The sequence below is a fragment of the Nannobrachium achirus genome, assembly GCF_963921795.1.
Source record: "Nannobrachium achirus genome assembly, chromosome: 8".
NCBI classification, from domain to species: Eukaryota; Metazoa; Chordata; class Actinopteri; order Myctophiformes; family Myctophidae; genus Nannobrachium; species Nannobrachium achirus.
Genome location: NC_137817.1, coordinates 14,713,030 through 14,732,374, shown reverse-complemented (window position 1 = coordinate 14,732,374; position 19,345 = coordinate 14,713,030). Strand labels below are relative to the sequence as shown.

At 40.9% G+C, this 19,345-nt stretch overlaps 2 protein-coding genes across 3 annotated transcripts in view; both read left to right on the top strand.

Moving 5' to 3' along the window:
- The first annotated feature begins 3,243 nt into the window (after positions 1–3,243).
- Positions 3,244–16,164, top strand: sirt2 (sirtuin 2 (silent mating type information regulation 2, homolog) 2). 2 transcript variants are annotated; one of them, XR_013962255.1, is made up of 17 exons: positions 3,244–3,381; positions 3,533–3,576; positions 4,031–4,085; positions 4,383–4,493; positions 4,617–4,658; positions 5,620–5,726; positions 5,856–5,912; positions 6,115–6,183; positions 6,324–6,453; positions 7,146–7,205; positions 9,043–9,098; positions 9,232–9,308; positions 9,493–9,544; positions 10,195–10,262; positions 10,733–10,799; positions 12,601–12,794; positions 12,994–16,164. XR_013962255.1 is itself a non-coding variant. In XM_080731461.1 (16 exons), the coding sequence occupies exons 1-16, from the start codon at positions 3,360–3,362 to the stop codon at positions 12,739–12,741; spliced, it is 1,158 nt and encodes a 385-aa protein (XP_080587587.1). In that variant the 5' UTR covers positions 3,244–3,359; the 3' UTR covers positions 12,742–16,164. The 2 variants fall into 2 exon arrangements, 1 of the variants encoding a protein (XP_080587587.1); XM_080731461.1 differs by having other exon boundaries at positions 12,601–16,164.
- A 426-nt stretch (positions 16,165–16,590) lies between these two features.
- rinl (Ras and Rab interactor-like) overlaps positions 16,591–19,345 on the top strand; it is a 26,207-nt gene continuing 23,452 nt past the window's right edge. Inside the window, exons 1-2 of the mRNA XM_080731730.1 lie at positions 16,591–16,726; positions 16,851–16,909. Of these exons, the coding sequence (XP_080587856.1) occupies positions 16,869–16,909 (41 nt within the window). The 5' untranslated portion in view covers positions 16,591–16,726; positions 16,851–16,868. The remainder of the gene's footprint in view (positions 16,727–16,850; positions 16,910–19,345) is intronic.

Below are 19,345 nucleotides of genomic sequence, written 5' to 3'. Positions count from 1 at the left end.
TCCCTTAACGAAATGCCACCATTGCTAGGTGTAAATACTACAGGTATACAGTATGCATATCTGTTATATTGTATTGTATTTTAAAAGGACTATGTCATTAGGATTGGATGATTTGGGGGTTTACCAAGATGACATCATCGTGTCATACACTGTGTACCAGAGTTGTAGAAGAGAGAGTTACGTCACGTCGACTCCCATAGTAAGCGTGGAAAGCCTATTTACTCTATAGAGCATCGCAGTGCGGTGTCGGAAGTAAACAACCCATTCATTTTCACCATAGCGTTTTTCATTATCAGCCACAAAGTCGTAGCAATTCAATGTACACTTACCACTAGGCTGGTGGTTGTAAAATGGTTCTATATGCTCCTGTAGAACCCCCGAGTATGTATGCAATCGCTCTAGTTCTAGTAAAAACACGTTTTAATCAAGATCGCACGGAGAAGAACTGCATTTCCCATACTGCTAAACATGTACATCCGGTGAAATCGACGTCTGTGATTGGTCTAGCTTCTTCTTCTTTCATGTATCTTGCGGTTACCGCGGAAGTAGCTACTGCCCCCTGTCTTCCCGGCAGATTATTGCACGTCAGCAGAACTCCCGTGAGCGATCGTCTTTCTTTTACAAATATGAATTATATGATGCACTATGTTAAGGATGACGATAAGAGCGTCCACAGAGATGACAATCACTACATTTCAGGCCATATGCTGGCCTGGATAACTAAACTGAGCGTGATTTAAGGGCTTTATTTCAGGAAACGACAACAACATTCGCAAAGCATTCTGGGAGTGTAGTTTCCGCAATTTTAAAAATAATGATGTACACAGTCTTGTACCCTGCCCTTTTTTTCAGCTTTCTAATTAAGTGTGCCTGCCATGCAACGCAATGGCAAAACACTTATTGTAATCCGCCATACTTAATTAATTAATTAAGTCCATAGTTTCGCCACAAATTTCTGCACGTAATAACTGCCGCACAATTTACGCCACCCACGCAATATATACATCAAAACGTGCGGCTCGGCCGGGAATAGGTTGCTATTACTTTTCTTTCCGATCCGCGTTACCATTGCGACGTAATTCGCAGAAAACGACGCCAAAAAACCCCATTGACTTAGAATGGGGGAAACTTTGGCACGTAATAACTGCCGCACGATTTACGCCACCCCCGCAATATATACATCAAAATGTGCGGCTCGGCCGGGAATGGTGTGCTATTACTTTTCTTTCCGATCCGCTTTACGATTGCGATGTAATTCGCAAAAAACAACGCCCAAAAACTCCATTGACTTTGAATGGGGGACTCCGAAAAAAAACCAGAAACTTTGGCGCCACATAACTCTGCCATACTTTTGCCTAGCAACGTCATTTAAAATGTAAAATGCTCACACAACTTTGGTCTTTTTCCGACCAATAGGGATGAGCTGTAATTGATTAAGCCTCGCCCCCTCTTTAACAGGAAGTGCCCTTCACCAAACAGGAAGTGCCTCTATAACTCATGAACCGTTTGTCGTACAGACTTGCGGCTGGTGTCATACCTTTTCTTTTTTTCTCAAAATTTTTTTTCTCAATTTTTTTTTTCTCAAATTTTTTTTTTCTCAATTTTTTTTTTCTCAATTTTTTTTTTCTCAAAATTTTTTTTTTCTCAAAAAATTTTTTTCTCAAATTTTTTTTTCTCAAATTTTTTTTCTCAAAAATTTTTTTTTTCTCAAAAATTTTTTTTCTCAAAAATTTTTTTTTCTCAAATTTTTTTTCTCAAATATTTTTTTTTCTCAATTTTTTTCTCAAAAATTTTTTTTTCTCAAAAATTTTTTTTCTCAAAAAATCTTTTTTTCTCAAATTTTTTTTCTCAAATTTTTTTTTTCTCAATTTTTTTCTCAAAAATTTTTTTTTCTCAAAAATTTTTTTTCTCAATTTTTTTCTCTAATTTTTTTTTCTCAAAAAAATTTTTTCTCAATTTTTTTTTTCTCAAAAATTTTTTTTCTCACAATTTTTTTTGCAAAATTTCTTTTTCTCAAAAAAGTTTTTTTCTCAATTTTTTTTTCTCACAAAACAATTTTTTCTCAAAAAACTGTCGTTAAAGTGCGACCCGTGATAACGGCCAAAAATGCTCCAAAACGCCACTAATTAGTCGAAATGGCTGACTTCCTGTTTGGTTTCTGATTGGCTGCTGGCCTTGTGACGTGGGTAGAGCTGCGAGGGCCTGGTCATCGCTGCTTGCAGCTTTAATTCATTAATCGTCCATGACCTTAATTGGGGCCTATTTCGCCAAACAGGAAGTGCCCCTCACCAAACAGGAAGTGACCCTTGATCTCGTGAACCGTTTGTCATACAGACACGCGGGTTGCGTCAAATGAAATAACGCTAATGCTAACACCAACCGCTACACAAGGTTGCACAGACTTAGCGAGCTGCAGGCACACTTAAAATTTCTTAGAAATTTTCTCTTCTAGTTAATCTTTGCATTCAAATAAATGTGAATATTGACATGATCCCTCTCCAGCCGAGGTGGCTTTGTCCAAGGCTTAAAAACGTTTAAATAAATACTTTATGAAATGTCTATGGAAGAAATGAATGCGGAAAACGCTTCCGACACCAGAGTGAGGACGGGGTGGGGCTTCAACTGCGATGCTCTATGGTGGGAAGCTAACTTAGCCTAGCTTACTGGAGCCTGTTCTCATTCTTAGCGAGCCTCTGCCCCGTCCGCCCCCATTCATTTTGTCACTCGCTGGTAAGTAGACTAAATTACGTCTTTTTCACTCTTTTAATAATGTTTTCTACCTTAGCGAGGCCCGTGAATGCGTTACAATGGTGAAAAAGACGTGATTTGGTCTACTTCCAGCGATTTTAAATGCCTCGGCTAGAATGGGGGCGGACGGGGCAGAGGCTCGCTAGGAATGAGAACGGCTCCATGCGAAGCCACTTCCGGTCTGCGGCGAGTTCAAAGCGTGACGCCACTCTCTTATATATCGCTCTGCTGTGTACTTTGCACTATGTACTTTGCAATACAAACCCCCAAATCAATCCTCCAGTTCTAGGCAACACAGATTATTATTTCCACATAACGCAAAGGTATATTAATGACATAGTTCAATATTGACAATGGGTGGTTCTCCCCTTTAATATACAGACAGGAGGACATATTAGTTCCATTGCAGCCAAGTAGACTTGGCTGGAAGGCAGAGGCAGGAGGAACTGATTGCTCACAACACAGACGGAGTCGGACACTATAGGCGACGGACAACAACAGTGTGTGATCCTTCCTGATCGCCTCGGCTGAGTTGTAAACATCTGACACCGTGCTAAATGACACGGTGAACACACATTTTCATCCAAATATTTAGTTGAGTAGACGGATAGATGTCTGATTCTGAAGCACCAGGTATGAAGAGTGTCTGTTTTTAACAATAACAACAACATATACAGGGGTGTTAGCTTTGCAAAACAATTATTAAAACATAGCTTGGTCAGGTGGATGATTGCTTCGCAGAGTTGTTGAGTGAAATTCAATGCATTAAATGTTCTGTTTGCAGAGACCCCTAAAAAAGAAGAGGAGGATCTTACCCCTGAAGCAGAGGTAGTTAAGAGTTTTAAAAGTTTAAAAGTTATCTCCTGTAACAACGAGCTAATGTTATTGACAAGATGGGCTTAAACAATGTAAAGCAGGCTAGCATAACAGTAACGTCATCAAAACAAACTAATAAACTGTCATATAGGTCTGGGCAATATATCTCGTTCTTGGTGTACTATATAATATTGCCACTGTAAAGCACTTTGTAACCATGTTTCGGAAAGCATTTTATAAATAGGCCTACAGTTATTATTATTAAAAATGTAGAATAATTTGTGAAAACGCCACAAATCCAAAGTGGTCAAAAATATTATATTTCTCCCAGCCTCATTAATGTGTTGTCAGGCATGCCTGTCTTATGAGCCGCACAAGAACAACGACTTTATTGTGTACAGATGCAGAAACCATGGGTCCATTATAGTCGAATGTATGATGTTGGTTGTGTTTGTTTTCTTTGTAGAATCAGTCTGACGATAGTAGTGAAGAAGAAGGAGAGGCTTCTGGAGAAACAGAAAGTGGGTGGAAAAAACTAACATTTCATTTGATATACTGTAACATAAATATATTTTCCTGGTGTAGTTAAAAGCATCAAAACATTTTTTGGATATTCTTTTAACACAAATGTTCTCTTCTGGAGGTTCAGGGCACAAAACATTTTCAGAGGGGGGTCCGGCGTCAGGCCAAATATATATCAATTGAATTTGGGGGTCCTTGACATGAAAAAGTTTGAGAACCACTGCAGTAGACCGATCTCACTCCCTTGCCATTCATTGATTACTTGTTTCTCTTTCGATTCTGCATGGTTCTTTCAGTGGAGTTCCTGCGCAACCTGTTCTCCAGAACCCTGGGGACGGGCTCACCAGAGAAGGTTCTGGATGAGCTCACTCTGGAAGGGGTCGCTCGGCACATACAGAGTGGCAAATGTGAGTCTCTCCATGTCTCCAACCTCAATGTACAACCTACTCAACCTGCCCCTTTAAAAAAAAACACCATTCTTTCATGCGATTCATTTTATTGTATTATTATTATTATTTTGCCCCATTTAGGTAAAAACATCGTCTGCATGGTCGGAGCAGGAATATCTACATGTGAGTAGTTCTACATTGACATTAGCTATAAATGTAAAAAGTAATCACTGAATGGGCTGTATTTCCATATTATATTTAAAACTAGGGTTGAAACTATCGATCATCTTCTTAGCATAGATCCTATTCGGTCGATTATTATACTTTTCTTTTAATTGTTTGATTCACTGTTGCTATTCTGGTAAAAATGTATTGTTGTTGTTTTTTTAAGTCATTTTGACCTGTGTCACGTTAGATTTTAACCACTTATTTAACCATTATGTTATATTTTGGCTTTTGAAAAATAGCACCTATATAACTCATAGCGTGGCATATTAGCTTGTAGATCTGCTATTTTTATCTTGAAAATGTGTGCAAATCATTGAATATGTATTCTTTTAAATCGAACATTTTTAACTCATATCTTTGCTTCTGGGGTCCCTGGAACAACATACTTTGGGGGTTCCTTGACATGAAAATGTTTGAGCACCACAGATATAGAAACTGTATGCCTTATTTCCATATATATAGAGTAGTGAAGTGTGACGTAATTTACACATCCTACCTGGTTCGCGGTTTTCCTCCCCCATTCTGAATTCCCATAGACCTTTTTCATATAAGAACTGTGTTCCAATTATAAACAAATTATCTCAGCGGTTTGACTCATATGGATATGAAGAATCAACTGATGGTGAAAAAAAGCTAATGTTACTGTCGCCGAATTAGTTACATTTTCGCTAGAAACAGGCTTTATCACTTTAATATGAGTGACTGACTATCATAAACCATACAGAGCCACCTCGCCGACAATATCGCAATGGCCGTTTGTTTATTTTTGGACCACAATGCTTATATGAGACGATTTAAGATGACCCAATGTTATTCTGTTATTATTACTTCCGTGGAACCACGGGACGAGCGAGTCACGTCATGACTTCACTGTTCTATTGTTTTAAACTGTTTCCCCCCATCACCACCTCCTCAGCGGCTGGGATCCCAGACTTCCGCTCGCCAGAAACTGGCCTCTATGCCAATCTGCAGAAATACAACCTACCCTACCCGGAAGCCATCTTCCAGATAGACTACTTCAAGGTGTGTTAAACACATACTGAGTTGCAGCAATAGTTATGTGAAAAGCATTGCTCTTCATTGTACTGTTTGTCACTGTTGTCACATAAACACACATGCGTATTGTTTCTTTCCCCTCCTTGTGCCTTTCAGAAACACCCTGAGCCATTCTTCGCCCTGGCCAAGGAACTGTACCCAGGACAGTTTAAGGTACAACACAGTTACCATCGTCTATTAGGCCACTAATTCCTACTAGCAGATAGTCACTATAAACATGAAAGAATTACCCAACAGTGGAGAAAATATTGATATATAATCTGTTATCCACCAAGCAGTGGGTTTCATTGCAAAATTAACATTGTGTTGAAACGTGTTAACTGTCTGGCTGTTAGTAATCACCGGTTTTCTTTAGCCGACAGTGTGTCATTACTTCATAAAGCTGTTGAAGGACAAGGGGCTCCTGAGACGCTGTTACTCCCAGGTTAGACGAACAACCTTTTACACACACACACACACACACACACACACACACACACACACACACACACACACACACCTTTTCTGGAGTTATTTTATAATAATAGAATAACATTTTGTTTAAAAAATGCATACATTTTTCAGAATATTGACACTCTTGAGCGTGTGGCTGGGCTGGAGGGAGAGGACCTGATTGAGGCCCATGGCACGTTCTTCACCTCCCACTGTGTCAGCTTCTTTTGCCGCAAGGAGTACAACCTGGACTGGATGAAAGGTTTGTGGGTGTGCGTGTGTGGAGGGTGGTGGTGGTTTCTGGGTTTCCTCTGACACTCGGGTACACAGGTTGATGGTTCATTTTAGACAAAGCTGGCAAGATGGTACAAGCCAGAGCGGATGTAGATGCTGTCATGACAGAGGCTCTCCCTTTGGGATAACTGATTTATCCTGTGTGCATCGATTAACTTGGTGCACAGCTGAAGCTGATGTGTAATCACAATCAGCTCAGTCAAATTAGTTTGGATTTAGGCTGTGAATGCTTAATATAAGTGTACATAATATTAACGTTCACGATTCACCTGTATTTTACCCTTCTATGCTGACCTCCCATTCAAATATATTCCTTCGGGAATAGCATTGCGTTTATTGAAAATTAGATAGACTTTAGTGTCAGACGGGCAATTTGTCTATACAATAACATAGTGCATACATACAGTACATACAAACAAACAACATGACAACAGACATACAGTTATATATGCTATACGGTAAGTACAGTTGAATTTTTTTTTAAACAGCTGTATTTTATAAACAGTTAAATCAATTGGTTTTGTACTGTTGCACCCATTATGTGGATAAGCTACGGGGTATTTTTCTGTACATTGCTTGTTGTCTGAGTCAGAGTGTGATTGAGCTTTGATCAGTCGGTTGAGTGTGTTTTGGTGTCAACGCTCTTCCTCTGTCCTGCAGAGAAGATCTTCGCTGATGACATCCCCAAATGTGACAAGTGTAACAGTCTGGTCAAGCCAGGTTAGTTTCTATCAGGCAACTCTTGTCTAATTTGCTTCATTTCTCTTCTGTGAAATTTTAAAGAAGCACTTTGCCAAATTTAACTATATATATTCATGTAATCGTTCCTCACTATTGCTCATTACAAGATGGCACAATTTCTGTCTACTCGCTCAGATTCTCAGGGCTGTGGACACCTTCCACTCTAGCGTCCTTGCATCAATAAAACTAAAAAAAACTTTTAAATATTGTTTGAAATGACCACAGTCAGTGGAGAAAGGTTTCTGAACTGTCCACCTCTGAGACAGCAGCAAATAGAGAAATGGTGCCATCTTATAATGGGCACTAGAAATGACTGTTCCTAACTTAAAAGCATGGGCTTGCTTCAAGCCAAAAAAGAATGGTATAAAAGTGTCAACATCCGACGTAAAATGGTAATGGAACTACAATGCAGACAAGCAGTGTTATTACCTGAACTGAATGGTATGGACAATTAAGTACAAATAAAATAAAAACATAATGTGGACGGGTAAACAATAAACAACACAACAATGGCATGTGGCAGGATATGCAATATGATCCATATTGGTACACCAGCCTTGCTAATGTTTATCACTCTAAACCAAGTGTAGGCAACCTTAGGCACGGGTGCCAACATTGGCCCTCCAAGCCTGCACTGCAGCACACGTGGTTAGGGAGTAATGGCACAAACACACCCATATAAGGCCACAGGGGCCGTCACAGGGGGGATATTGGGTTTTGGGGATTTGAATATTGACAAGCTTTTTCAAAAACAGCAGATCTACAAGCTCAGAACACGTCACATTGTAGATCAGCTTCTTACAAACAATTAGTGTACCTAACATTAGGCTGATCCCAGGTAGGGATGTTAATCGACGCATTATTGGCGAATCGACGCGTCGCGGCCGAAAATCGACGCGTCGATCGACTTTTTTCACTTTTTTTTCCGCTAAGCAGCAGCTGAGAGGACTCAGAGCAGCACAACGGCGCATTACTTTAAACAACACAACGTATGCTGCACCCATCAGAACTTGCATCAAAGCCCTAATAATAATGATAATACATAATTGCTCTTCCTTGTTAGCATGGAGTCTGTTCTCTAGAGACTAGAAGCGGAGTGACAATAAGTCTATGGAACGTGCGGGAGCGCTGACCGCTCGCTCTCATATATCCCCGGTGTGTCGCATTAACGTTAACGACGAGTAGTGTGGTTTGTGATCATCGCACACAACGGCGACGCTGCCATTAACAAGCAAGCTTTCGTGTCAAGCGTGCATGCAGAGGCAGGAGGTAAACAAAAGCATCCAGTCCATAGAGTTGATACAGTCAGGCAAGTCAGCGCGCACTGCTATGACGCGCACATCAGCCCGGTCCTGCAGTGTTTCTCAACCAGTAGTCCGCGGACCTGACTAGCGCCGCATGCATGCGAATGCACAACACATGCAGGCATGCACTCTTCTCCGACACAGACACAGACACACACACACACACACACACACACACACACACACACACACACACACACACACACACACACACACACACACAGTCCTCTCACATAAGAAAGCATTAACGCTTATAACGTTTTTGAACGATTAAAACCTTTTTTGGGGGAAAAACTTTTGAAAAATAAAAATATATATATATTTTTCGATTTTTCGACTCGTACTTTTTGAGTCGCGGTGAGCGTGAGTCGATCGACGCGTCGATTTCCGATTTTTTTTCACATCCCTAATCCCAGGTATGAAGGATCAGTTCAGTTGACAGTTCTTTACAAACATGGTTGGCTACCAGATGAATATGCAATTCCACAATGTTTCTCTTCTGTACCATCCAGATATTGTCTTCTTTGGAGAAAACCTGCCTGTCCGGTTCTTCACATCAATGAAGATGGTGAGAACTTGGTGTTTGTGATCTCACATCGATTTCATTCATTATCAGGATCAGTGACCTTAATATCTCTCTCTCTCTCTCTCTCTCTCTCTCTCTCTCTCTCTCTCTCTCTCTCTCTCTCTCTCTCTCTCAGGACTTTCCTCGTTGTGACCTTCTTATCGTCATGGGCACGTCCCTGCAGGTGCAGCCATTTGCCGGTCTTGTTGGCAGGTATACCACACATTAGATTTCACTCATGTCGTCTCCCTCAACGTCTTATTAGTCCGTCCATGAAATGTTGAAACACTCTCTCTTTTTTGCCCTTTCTCCTTCTCAAACTATCTCCTTGTCTCTTGTTCCATCACTCTCTCTTTCCCTGCCCTCTTCTCTTTTGTGTGTCTCTTTCTGGCTTCAGGGTTTCTAAGAACTGTCCCAGGCTGCTCATTAACATGGAGAAGGCAGGAGAGGTGAGTTTACCTTTCTTACTTTGTCTTGATGTTCTCTACTTTCCTCCATGGTTCCTCTGTTCCTCCTGCGAGGAGCGAAATCTGTGCGGGTTGCGACCAAAGTTGACGCCCCCCAGTCACTACGTCAGACCCAGGCTAGGCCATGGGCTGGGCTCGCGATGCAGAAGGGAGGCGAAGGAGACTTCTTGTGTCAAGCGCATCTCTGCAGACAGCAGTAGTTGTGGGCGATGCGTAAATAAAGAAATAAACACTTCTTTGGTATTTTATGAAAATGTCGCTACTCTAACTCAATCTCGCTACAATCAATAAAAAGATGACAAAGCCTATCCTTACCAAATACCATTATTTTGTCATTTGCATTGTGTTTTATAAGTTTAATATTATTTTGCATTGTGTTCTACAAGTTTTTCTTCTTTTTCTGCTTAGTACTGTGATTTGTCTGTCATTCTATGTTATAAGTTAAGAAAAGGACCCAAATTGCTTGACAAAAGCTTTTTTGAGGTATATCCTTTTAGTTGACCGTGTTCCAGTGAAGTGTACTGTCACGAAAATGTAAGGGGGCGTCAACTTTGGTCGCAACCTCGCTCCTCGCGTTCCTCCTGTCTCAGATGTAACTCCTCCTGCATTGTTTGTCTGTGATTCCTGTGCAGGCCGACCCCCTGTTTGGGCTGATAGGCTTCGGAGGAGGGATGGACTTTGACTCAGACAAGGCTTACAGGTGAAATAATAATATACACAAGCTGGTCTGTCTAAATAGCAGTGGTTTTAGAACAAGGCACACCTGTAGTCATAGAGCTCTTGTAATAGAGGCTACTTGCCACGAATATTGCATTGTGCCCACTGTGAGCTTGCAGATCTGCTATTTTTGCCTTTTTTGTGTGTTTGTAAAATAGTATGGATGCCAGGTGATTAAAATATATTTTGTATTTGCCTGTGTTTTGGGTAATGATTGCGTACAAAGTCCTGATATGATAAATTAAAAGAAATTCATTGAATACAGTAGTTGTATATTTTTGCAATAATAATGTGTGGTTATCACAAAATCCCAAGGCACATGTGGACTTGTCTAATGGCACACTGTTTGAAAACCACTGCTTTTGAGCAGTTCAAAGATTTGTGTTGATGAAGAGATGTATGATGATGAGGATGGATGAGTGATATCTCTGTCTGTGTTTTTATTCTCTGCAGAGACGTAGCCCACATCAGTACATGTGATGATGGCTGTTTGGCTCTGGCTGACCTGCTGGGATGGAAGGTAACATAAACTATGCTGAGACAATCCTCCATTCATTTTCAGTTAAATAAAAAATAAATGATTCAATCAGCAAGTAAGGTATAGAGACACAGGAGGGATGGTGTAGTAGAGACACAAGAGATGGTGTACAGGGGCAGACAGCAACTATGGTGTACGGTCTTGTTGGCTGACAGTTTTCAAATGCACTGAAAAGATGCAGAAAATAAAGCGTGCCCCACCCCTCCCTCCACTTCCGTTTTGCCTTTGCGGTCATGTAAATAAGTAATACTATATATAAAATCTATCAGAGTACAACAATATCTAGCTTGTTCCTTTGCAGAAATGCAGAAAAGAATTGTTCCTTTTTTTGCCTTTGTGTTGTTGAATTTCTTTATTGAGAATAACCCCTTGAGATGAACCATCTCGTTTTCAAAGGGGTCAACAGATTAAAGAATACATGATACCTAGCCTACATTTAGACAAATAAAACATCATCAACCAAGGGAGGAAAACAAAACAACAGCAACAATCAGGCGTGGAATTTCGTCATTTTAGGGGAAGGCCAGTTTGGCCTTTGGTGTTGTTTATTTTTTGAGGGCACAAAGGCCAAATGCCAGGGCAGGAAGGCCATAAAATAACAGGATTTTAGTTCATTGAAAGAATTAATTGAATTTAAGGGTTAACCCTAACCATAACTACAGTAAAGTTAACGCAAGTTTGGATTGCGTTAAAGATGGGAGTTAAGAATTCAGAATCTCAACAAAAGACAAGTTGACTACATGACAAGAAAGAGACACTGTCTGGTGTCTACATATTGACAGAGACAGAGCAGAAAGTGGTACAGTCACCTGGGCTGGGGCTTTAAGGCCACTGTGGCCTCAGGTCATGCCATTGGTTTGAGGGGCACAAGGCCAAACTGAGGGGCAACGACGGCCATGGCCTTCATGGCCTCCCTGAAATTCCTGCCCTGGCAACAATACACCGAGCGTCATAGATCTGTTATAATGATAATTAGTCAAAACATGAACAGGTAATCTCAAGGTGAAAGGACAGTGCAGGTTTAGACTATTGAAAAGATGTTATTGACTGGATATGATCAGGTAGATTGTTCCATTCAGAAGGAGCTTTAAACCTAAAGTATTTTTGGCAACTGATTTAGATAATTAGTCTGAGTTGATGTTTAGAAGTGAAACCATATACTGTTTGAGATACTGTGGATAATTCAAATGAATACATTAGAACATGTAACCAGTGCTGCTGTCGTCTTCCTGTGGCAAGTTAACCTGCTTGCTGCCAAGCATTCAAATATTCAATGTCTTCCATTGCCAGAATTGCCAGAATCTTACCTTTTAATGTGCACGGGTCATGCACAGATAATGCATGGATGATGCAGCACACGTGTGCACGCCATTCACAGCTTTCAAACAAAAAAGTCTGCTTGGAAATCCGTTCAGGCATTCAAAAGATATAGGCTATAGTGTTTTCTTCAAATGTAAACAAACATGGCTGCCATGGGAGCTGCCATGGGCTGTTCTGGGAGTCAAACATGCCAAAACCAGAAGTAGGAGGTAGGGGAGAGTAGGGAGAGCAAAAAAAAAAAGGCATCAGAGCCTATGTGGTAGCTCTCGGCACCTCCGTAAATGGAAATCCTAAAACAGATGACGGCTTTCTGTGCAGAATCGTTACGAGGCGGAATTACAGACTGTAGAATTTGACTAGTTATGCAACATGGCACTTGAGCAGGAATATTTAAGGAGCCCTTTCTCCTGTCATATTCTCCTCCCTTCTTGTTCCCAATCTCTTCTCCCTCTCTTATCCCCAGGCGGAGCTAGAAGAGCTGGTGAAGAAGGAACATGCCAGAATTGACAGCCAGGATAAGAAGGAGAAAACCGGAGAGAGCAAAGGAGAAGCAGCTAAGTCAGATTCTGCATCGGTCGCTCCACAGACTGACAAGGAAGAGTAACCAATGTCATTGTAATATCAGCCAGTGTCGGACAGTTTGGAGTTCAAAGAGAGGTGTGCATACCCAAGGGTTTGTTCAGGAAGATGGGGTGTTAAAGGTTTCATGACAAGCTGTTTTTACAAAACTTAAAACTCTTTATCGTGGTCCTTCAAACGACTATTACTTGGTTTTAACTGAAAACTCCACTCCAGTGAGCCATGGCAGTTTTGTTATAAAGTGTTCCTTCGAAATAAATGTACTTTTTGCCTGCAGGTGTCGCTGTTGAGGGATTTTGCCTGTCAATCATCGCCTCTGCTCCACCCCCACTGAGGGAGAAAAGAGGGGATGGGCTGGGAGGAGAGGGGGCAGGATTACCTGTCTTTGACATTAAAGACCAGGGCCAATCATTTCACTTTTCTGAGCCTAATTATTCAGAAAACCCCTGACTACAGAAAATCCTTAATTTGATGTCATGAGACCTTTAATTTGATCAAAAGAATCAGCAAAAATGCTTTCATTTTTGGCAAGTATGGGGAACCTACAAGCCTTCGCAAATATCAAGCAGTAGGTCACCTAGAATATATTAAAATACTATATGTGAAGTGGCACGGTGGTGCAGTGGTTAGTACTTCGCCTCACAGCCAGAAGGTCCTGGGTTCGATTCCCGCCGGGGGAAGCTGTGGGCGCTGGGGGCGTGTTCCTCCACCCGCGTCATCAGCACCCACACCCTAGGTGGGGGTTGGCGATAGGGCCTTTCTGTGGTGAGTTTGCATGTTCTCCCCGTGTCTCCTTGGGCATAGGCCCTCACACAAAAACATGCAGTATTCCTGGTTTCTATACTACTTCCCCCTAGCCAGCCGGGTGCTCCCCAATGTCCCCTGGCGCGGCAGGGGGAGAGCGGAAACCAGGACTAAAGGTTAGGTAGTCACCGGGTGAGAAAAATGGGTTGCAAAAATCGTGGGATAAAAAACATTTAAAGAAAAAAAAATACTGTATGTGTCATACAGTAGTATATTTGTTTAACTGTTCTGCTGCCCTTGACGACGCTCACCGTCAGTGAAAGGGTTAATACCATGGCGCCGTTGACGGCGAGGACTGTCAATCTTACTGTATATACAGTAAAGATATTTTACTTACTGTACGTCGCTCCGGTCCCGCCCGCATCGGTAATGTCCGCGTTTTGTTTACAACGCACGTCGGGCGTGCACGCGAAGTTAACGTCCTCCATAGTAAATCCATTGAGAGGCCCATAAAGAGACTTCATTTTCTCCAAAAGGGGCATTCTTATACAAAGGATGGTCTCCACTCTCCATACTGTACACAAAAGCTGGGCGCAGCCATGTTCTCTTCTGGGCTCACACTGTCATGTGACTAGATGACGTAATCGTTGCCGTCAAGTGATAATCCAAAAAAACAAAAACAACCCTCTTCCGGCCCTTCAAAATAATAGCGGCGGCCTATGGAGGAAACGGCGTGGCACCGAGGCACCAAGCAAACCTTCAGATTAAGAGGCAGTAGTTGTGTTAATACCTGTAGATAATATGTAGGGGACAGAGAAATAGTCATGTTGGCCCTATAGGCCAGCATAAACACGCAATCCTCCTGAATTTACCCATAGGGCCTCTTTTATTTCTGTTCGTGTCAGTTATTGCACTTTACTAATTATCCCACTGCCCTCTTCTACCTGTGTTTTTACCTGAAATTCTGTCTGTGCTTACACTTTGTCTGTTCCTAAAGCAGTTTATTTTATTCTATAGTTGGACAGACTTCATTGCTGTATGCAGTGGCATTGATACAGTTTACCTATGTTATTTCTCAGTTGTTTATCTTGTTGAAGATAGGGGTATACTGACACGATACCACATCTCACAATGCCTGGATTGCATTAAACCTCTGCATTGTAATCAGCCTGGAATATTGTCTCTAAAACCATTATGTCTCACTTTACAAGTGAAGACAGATTTTCAGCTCCCTGGGGACTTCCAGTGGAAGTACGTTTACTTTAAAAATCTACCCTAATTCATTTTTACAATTGCAGAGTTAAATTGATACTAAAGATTTTACTGTGAATGCAAATGTTTCTTTTCAGTTTTTTATTGTATACCCCTATGATGTGTGATTCTTTCACTATGAAAGCTTTCTTAAATGTATTAACATAAATACGTGTCATGCTTTATACATTTATGCATAATACTTAGTTTTGATTATTTTGGAACATACACTAAGTGTACAAAAGATTAGGACCAACATTGCTTTCCTTGAATATAGACAACCCAGTTCCCAGGTAAGAAAGTGTGATCGCTAAATGATTTAAACATTTAAATCTGCTAAGTTTAGAAGTGGACATGTACATTTAGAGAAGGGTTTAGGCCAGTGACAGGACGATTTCTTAAAGGACAAAGAAACCAATTTTCAACCGTATCTTCATATAACTGGTATTCACCGAGGCTCATTATAAGATGATACCATTTGTGTCTACTCAGTCTGTGTCTCAGAGGAGGGCTGTGGACAGTTCATAAACCCGGCTACCAGTGACATCATCGATGGGGAATCCATGCTAATCGAATCTGCAGGCTTTCTATTACTGTAAAGTTTGCATGCTATAATGGAAGCCATTGTTCTTGCGATAATAAAACAACATTTTGAATTGCATTAGCGAGGACCAATTATATGAACATAGGTTGAAAATGGGTGAAGTCGTCCTTTAAAGGGATAGATTACCCAAAAAAAGAACTTTCTCGATGGGGTGAGTAATTGATAGGGAAAAAAGGTAATTTTTTGGAAGAACTATCCCTTTAAGTCTTGTGACATTGCACCGGACATTCTTCATATTACCGGTAGTGCAACTCCAGATTAGTATTTGTTCCCAATAGTTTTTGCACTTTGTTTATCTGATAAGGTTTTATTATAATGATTGAAAGGTTTGCTGTCAGTAAAGATAGGAGAGGCCTGTGTTCACTAGGCCTGTCGAAGTGCTTATCTTAAATTACAAATTACATCCTCTTTCCCAATGTGAAGCGAATACTTTTCACAAGGCAAAAGTGGCCCAAGGCCAACACTCTTCTGCAAAGAGTTGTAAAGAGCCTGTGTCCACAGAGCTATACTTCCTGTATACCTGGGGAAGTGATGCTGTAGGTAGTAGCGTCTTAACATGACTGTGATGTCAGGAAACCATTTCAACAGCAGGCATGACGCAAACTTCAGTAAAACTGAATTACAGAGAACGCAGTTGTCAGAGATGTTGTTGACCAATCAGTGCCACTTCCAGTTCTGGTTCCTGCTGCGAATGTCTTTTGTGTTGGACAGATGTCATGCACTTGCATGCATTAAAAAGATACTCAAAGACATCTGACATTTTGTGTCTTTCCTTTTAATACACCGTTTTGTGTTTTATATTGATACTTTGGACTCTGGGTTGATGTTTCTCATCTGGGCCTGCTTCTAATTTCTCATTTTGAGGTATGTAGTATGACTACATGTTTCTTTTACACCTGCAAGATAACATTTGAGACCTTAAACCAACACATACTGCCTTTTAACATTTTCAACATGTTTTCTCAAATCCAAGATCTGTACATATTTGTGTGGAGACGGTGTCTGTTGAAAGACATGAGTTCAGACTCTTTAAGATAACTAAGCTTCTGTCACTGCGTGCTTTACTTCAGTGAGGAGGCTCAGTTTGGTTAACCACATGTGAGGGGGAGGGGGTAAAAATATGTCATGTCTCAAGTGTCATGAAGAAAATACGGTCTCAAAAGAAAGTAAACTTCGAATGACAGCATGCACACAACAGCCTGCACAGAAGTGCAAAGCAAGCTGCACTGACGGACGTTATATGTTTGTTTTTACCTTCCAACATATTCTTGGCAACAGATACGCTTCTGAGCTGTTAAGCAATGTGGCAGTGATGATGGATTTTCTGAATGATTGCACCATGTGGAACAGAATAGACTAGGAAAGGGCGAGTCTTGTTTGAACAACTTCAGTAGGAGATAGCTCACCACATGTAAGTATTTCATCAGTATATCAACATGTTTTATTAGTGTTTGTTGAGTTTTTTTGTTTGTTTTTGGTTTGAATGTTGAACATGAAATCTAGCATGCTGATAATCTACTGTACATTACTGTCAGTTTGTGAAGCCAGGGAAGATGCGAGGCCTTGAAGAGAGGGAGAAGGGAGGTTCAAACAGGTGAGTAGCTTCTCTAAATATGTGAAGGTCCATACCAAGATAGATGGAAACATTCTGTGCTAAATAATAAATTAAAAAAAAGGTTGCGCATCAACAAAGGGGTTTCTCAGTGGAGTGCTTACTCTGGAGAAGGCTCTTAGCCGAAAGTGTAAATCTTTTGGTGTCTGCCAATAAAAAAAGTGGATATGAGCATTTATTTGAAATTTGTTTGTTTGTTGAAATAAGTTATACTTATGCATTTGCAAGTTACAAATATTGACTTCTGTGTTCCAATGTACCTTGTAATCAACAGTGGGTAGGCATCATGTTTCACCAGATGCAGAAGATTATGTCATACTTTGGCAATAATGCAATTGCGATTCTATTAACTTAAAAAAAAAAGTTTGGTTGACAGACCAAAACAGTGATGAAAGAAACACATGCTTATTTAAATGTTTGGTTTTGTTTATTTTGTCATTTGTACATTCAGTCACACATGAACTTGGATGGCTGAAACATTTAACAAAAACAGACATGACTTAATACAACAACAAAGTAAAGTAAAAAAATAACACGCATGGATGGATCAGTTAAAGTACATCTCATCCTGAATCGTCCGTTGTACTGATGTACTGATTTCCTTTAGAAAGGAAATCTGAACCAAAGATTTTGCTTGTGACTACAATACGATTCATATCAGACTGTCTACAAGTGTAGCATTACCATACAATGAAATAAAAGTGAAAGTAATGAGATGAGATATACTTTATTAATCCCCAAAGGGAAATTGAGGTGTTACAGCAGCATAGTGTGACAGATAAATAAATGAACAAACTACTAGACAACAGGGACACATCAGACACAGATGGACATAATCACAAAAGACCAGAGTCGTCACAGGACCATATGCATGAGGAAGAGAGTTCCTATATATGTAAAAGAATCATATATATGTAAAATTGTATGGTAGAAATTACACATGACAGCTCGAGAGATTCCAAAAGATTTCTGCCTTTGGGAATCTCCCAAGCTCATGTCTTATCAGCCTCAGCTGGTCTTTGTTGGACATGCATGTGAGGGCTGCACCACCTTCTGCATGTACTGTTTTTTTGTGTGTGTAGTTTATTCGCAGAATATCTGTATGCCACCACTCAAGAGCAGTGGTTCCCAAACGTTTTAGCCCGTGACCCAAGAGAGAAATTAAACATTCGCCTGGGACCCAAACTAGTGAAAACAGCAGATCTACAAGCTCAGAACGACGCTTCACGCCACTTTGAGAGCTTGTAGATTGGCTATTTTCACGACTTCATTATTATATTTTGTTTATGGAATGTTTGTTTTTGTTAGAAAATCTATAAAATTCTTCAATTTGTTTTATTTCTAAAAATAAAATGATATATTTCTAAATATTTTGCTTCTTTTAAAATACTAGAAGCTGGGCCGCCCTTCGGGCGGCCCAGCGTCTAGTCGGCGACCTGGCCAACTCGGGAACGATGTAAATAGAGAATGAATGCCCCGCCCTTTAATGCAAACCCCATTATACCTGTTGTCATAGGACCCGTTTTGACCATCTGTTTGCCTGTGTCCATTTATGCCCATATATGGAGATATCTGTATCTGTCTGTCTGTCGGCGTCCATTTTATGTCCATATATGGAGATCACTGCAGATATAGTTCTGGGTCCATTTTATGCCCAATATGCCCATATATGGAGATCTCTGCACACACAGTACCGGTTGCGGAAAACTCTGATGTCAGACATCAGCTCCGCATTCGGGGATTCATTTTATGCCCATACCCCTTATGCCCATATATGGAGATCTCTGCACACACAGTACTGGTTGCGGAAAACTCTGATGTCAGACATCAGGTACGGGCATTCATTTTATGCCCATATATGGAGAACGTGGGAAGAAACATTCACAGAGATTTTTTGTTGACTCATGTGGCGTACGTGATGTCAGAGCCTTTTATGAAGTGATGTCACAATGAGTCAGCGCTTCCTCCGGAACAGCCTGATGTCAACAATCAGCTCCGCATAAGGAGATTCCGAACGTTTCGCACCGGTTTCGGAAAACCGCGAGTCGGGTCGGGTCGAGGCCCGGCACTGCACTCCGCGCGGCGGCGGGGAACGCGCGTGCCGAATCTGAAGCCGGTGGGACGAACGGTTCTCGAGATACGCGGATTACAAACAAACAAACAGACAGACAGACAGAGATTTTTGGAGATCACTGCAGATATAGTTCTGGGTCCATTTTATGCCCAATATGCCCATATATGGAGATCTCTGCACACACAGTACCGGTTGCGGAAAACTCTGATGTCAGACATCAGCTCCGCATTCGGGGATTCATTTTATGCCCATACCCCTTATGCCCATATATGGAGATCTCTGCACACACAGTACTGGTTGCGGAAAACTCTGATGTCAGACATCAGGTACGGGCATTCATTTTA

Excerpts from the sequence above, each read along its gene's own strand:
- sirt2 (XM_080731461.1), top strand. The coding sequence starts at position 3,360 with ATGTCTGATTCTGAAGCACCAG. Across the intron at positions 4,086-4,382 it reads GGCTTCTGGAGAAACAGAAA|TGGAGTTCCTGCGCAACCTG; the intron begins GTGGGTGGAAAA and ends TGGTTCTTTCAG. Across the intron at positions 4,494-4,616 it reads GCACATACAGAGTGGCAAAT|GTAAAAACATCGTCTGCATG; the intron begins GTGAGTCTCTCC and ends TGCCCCATTTAG.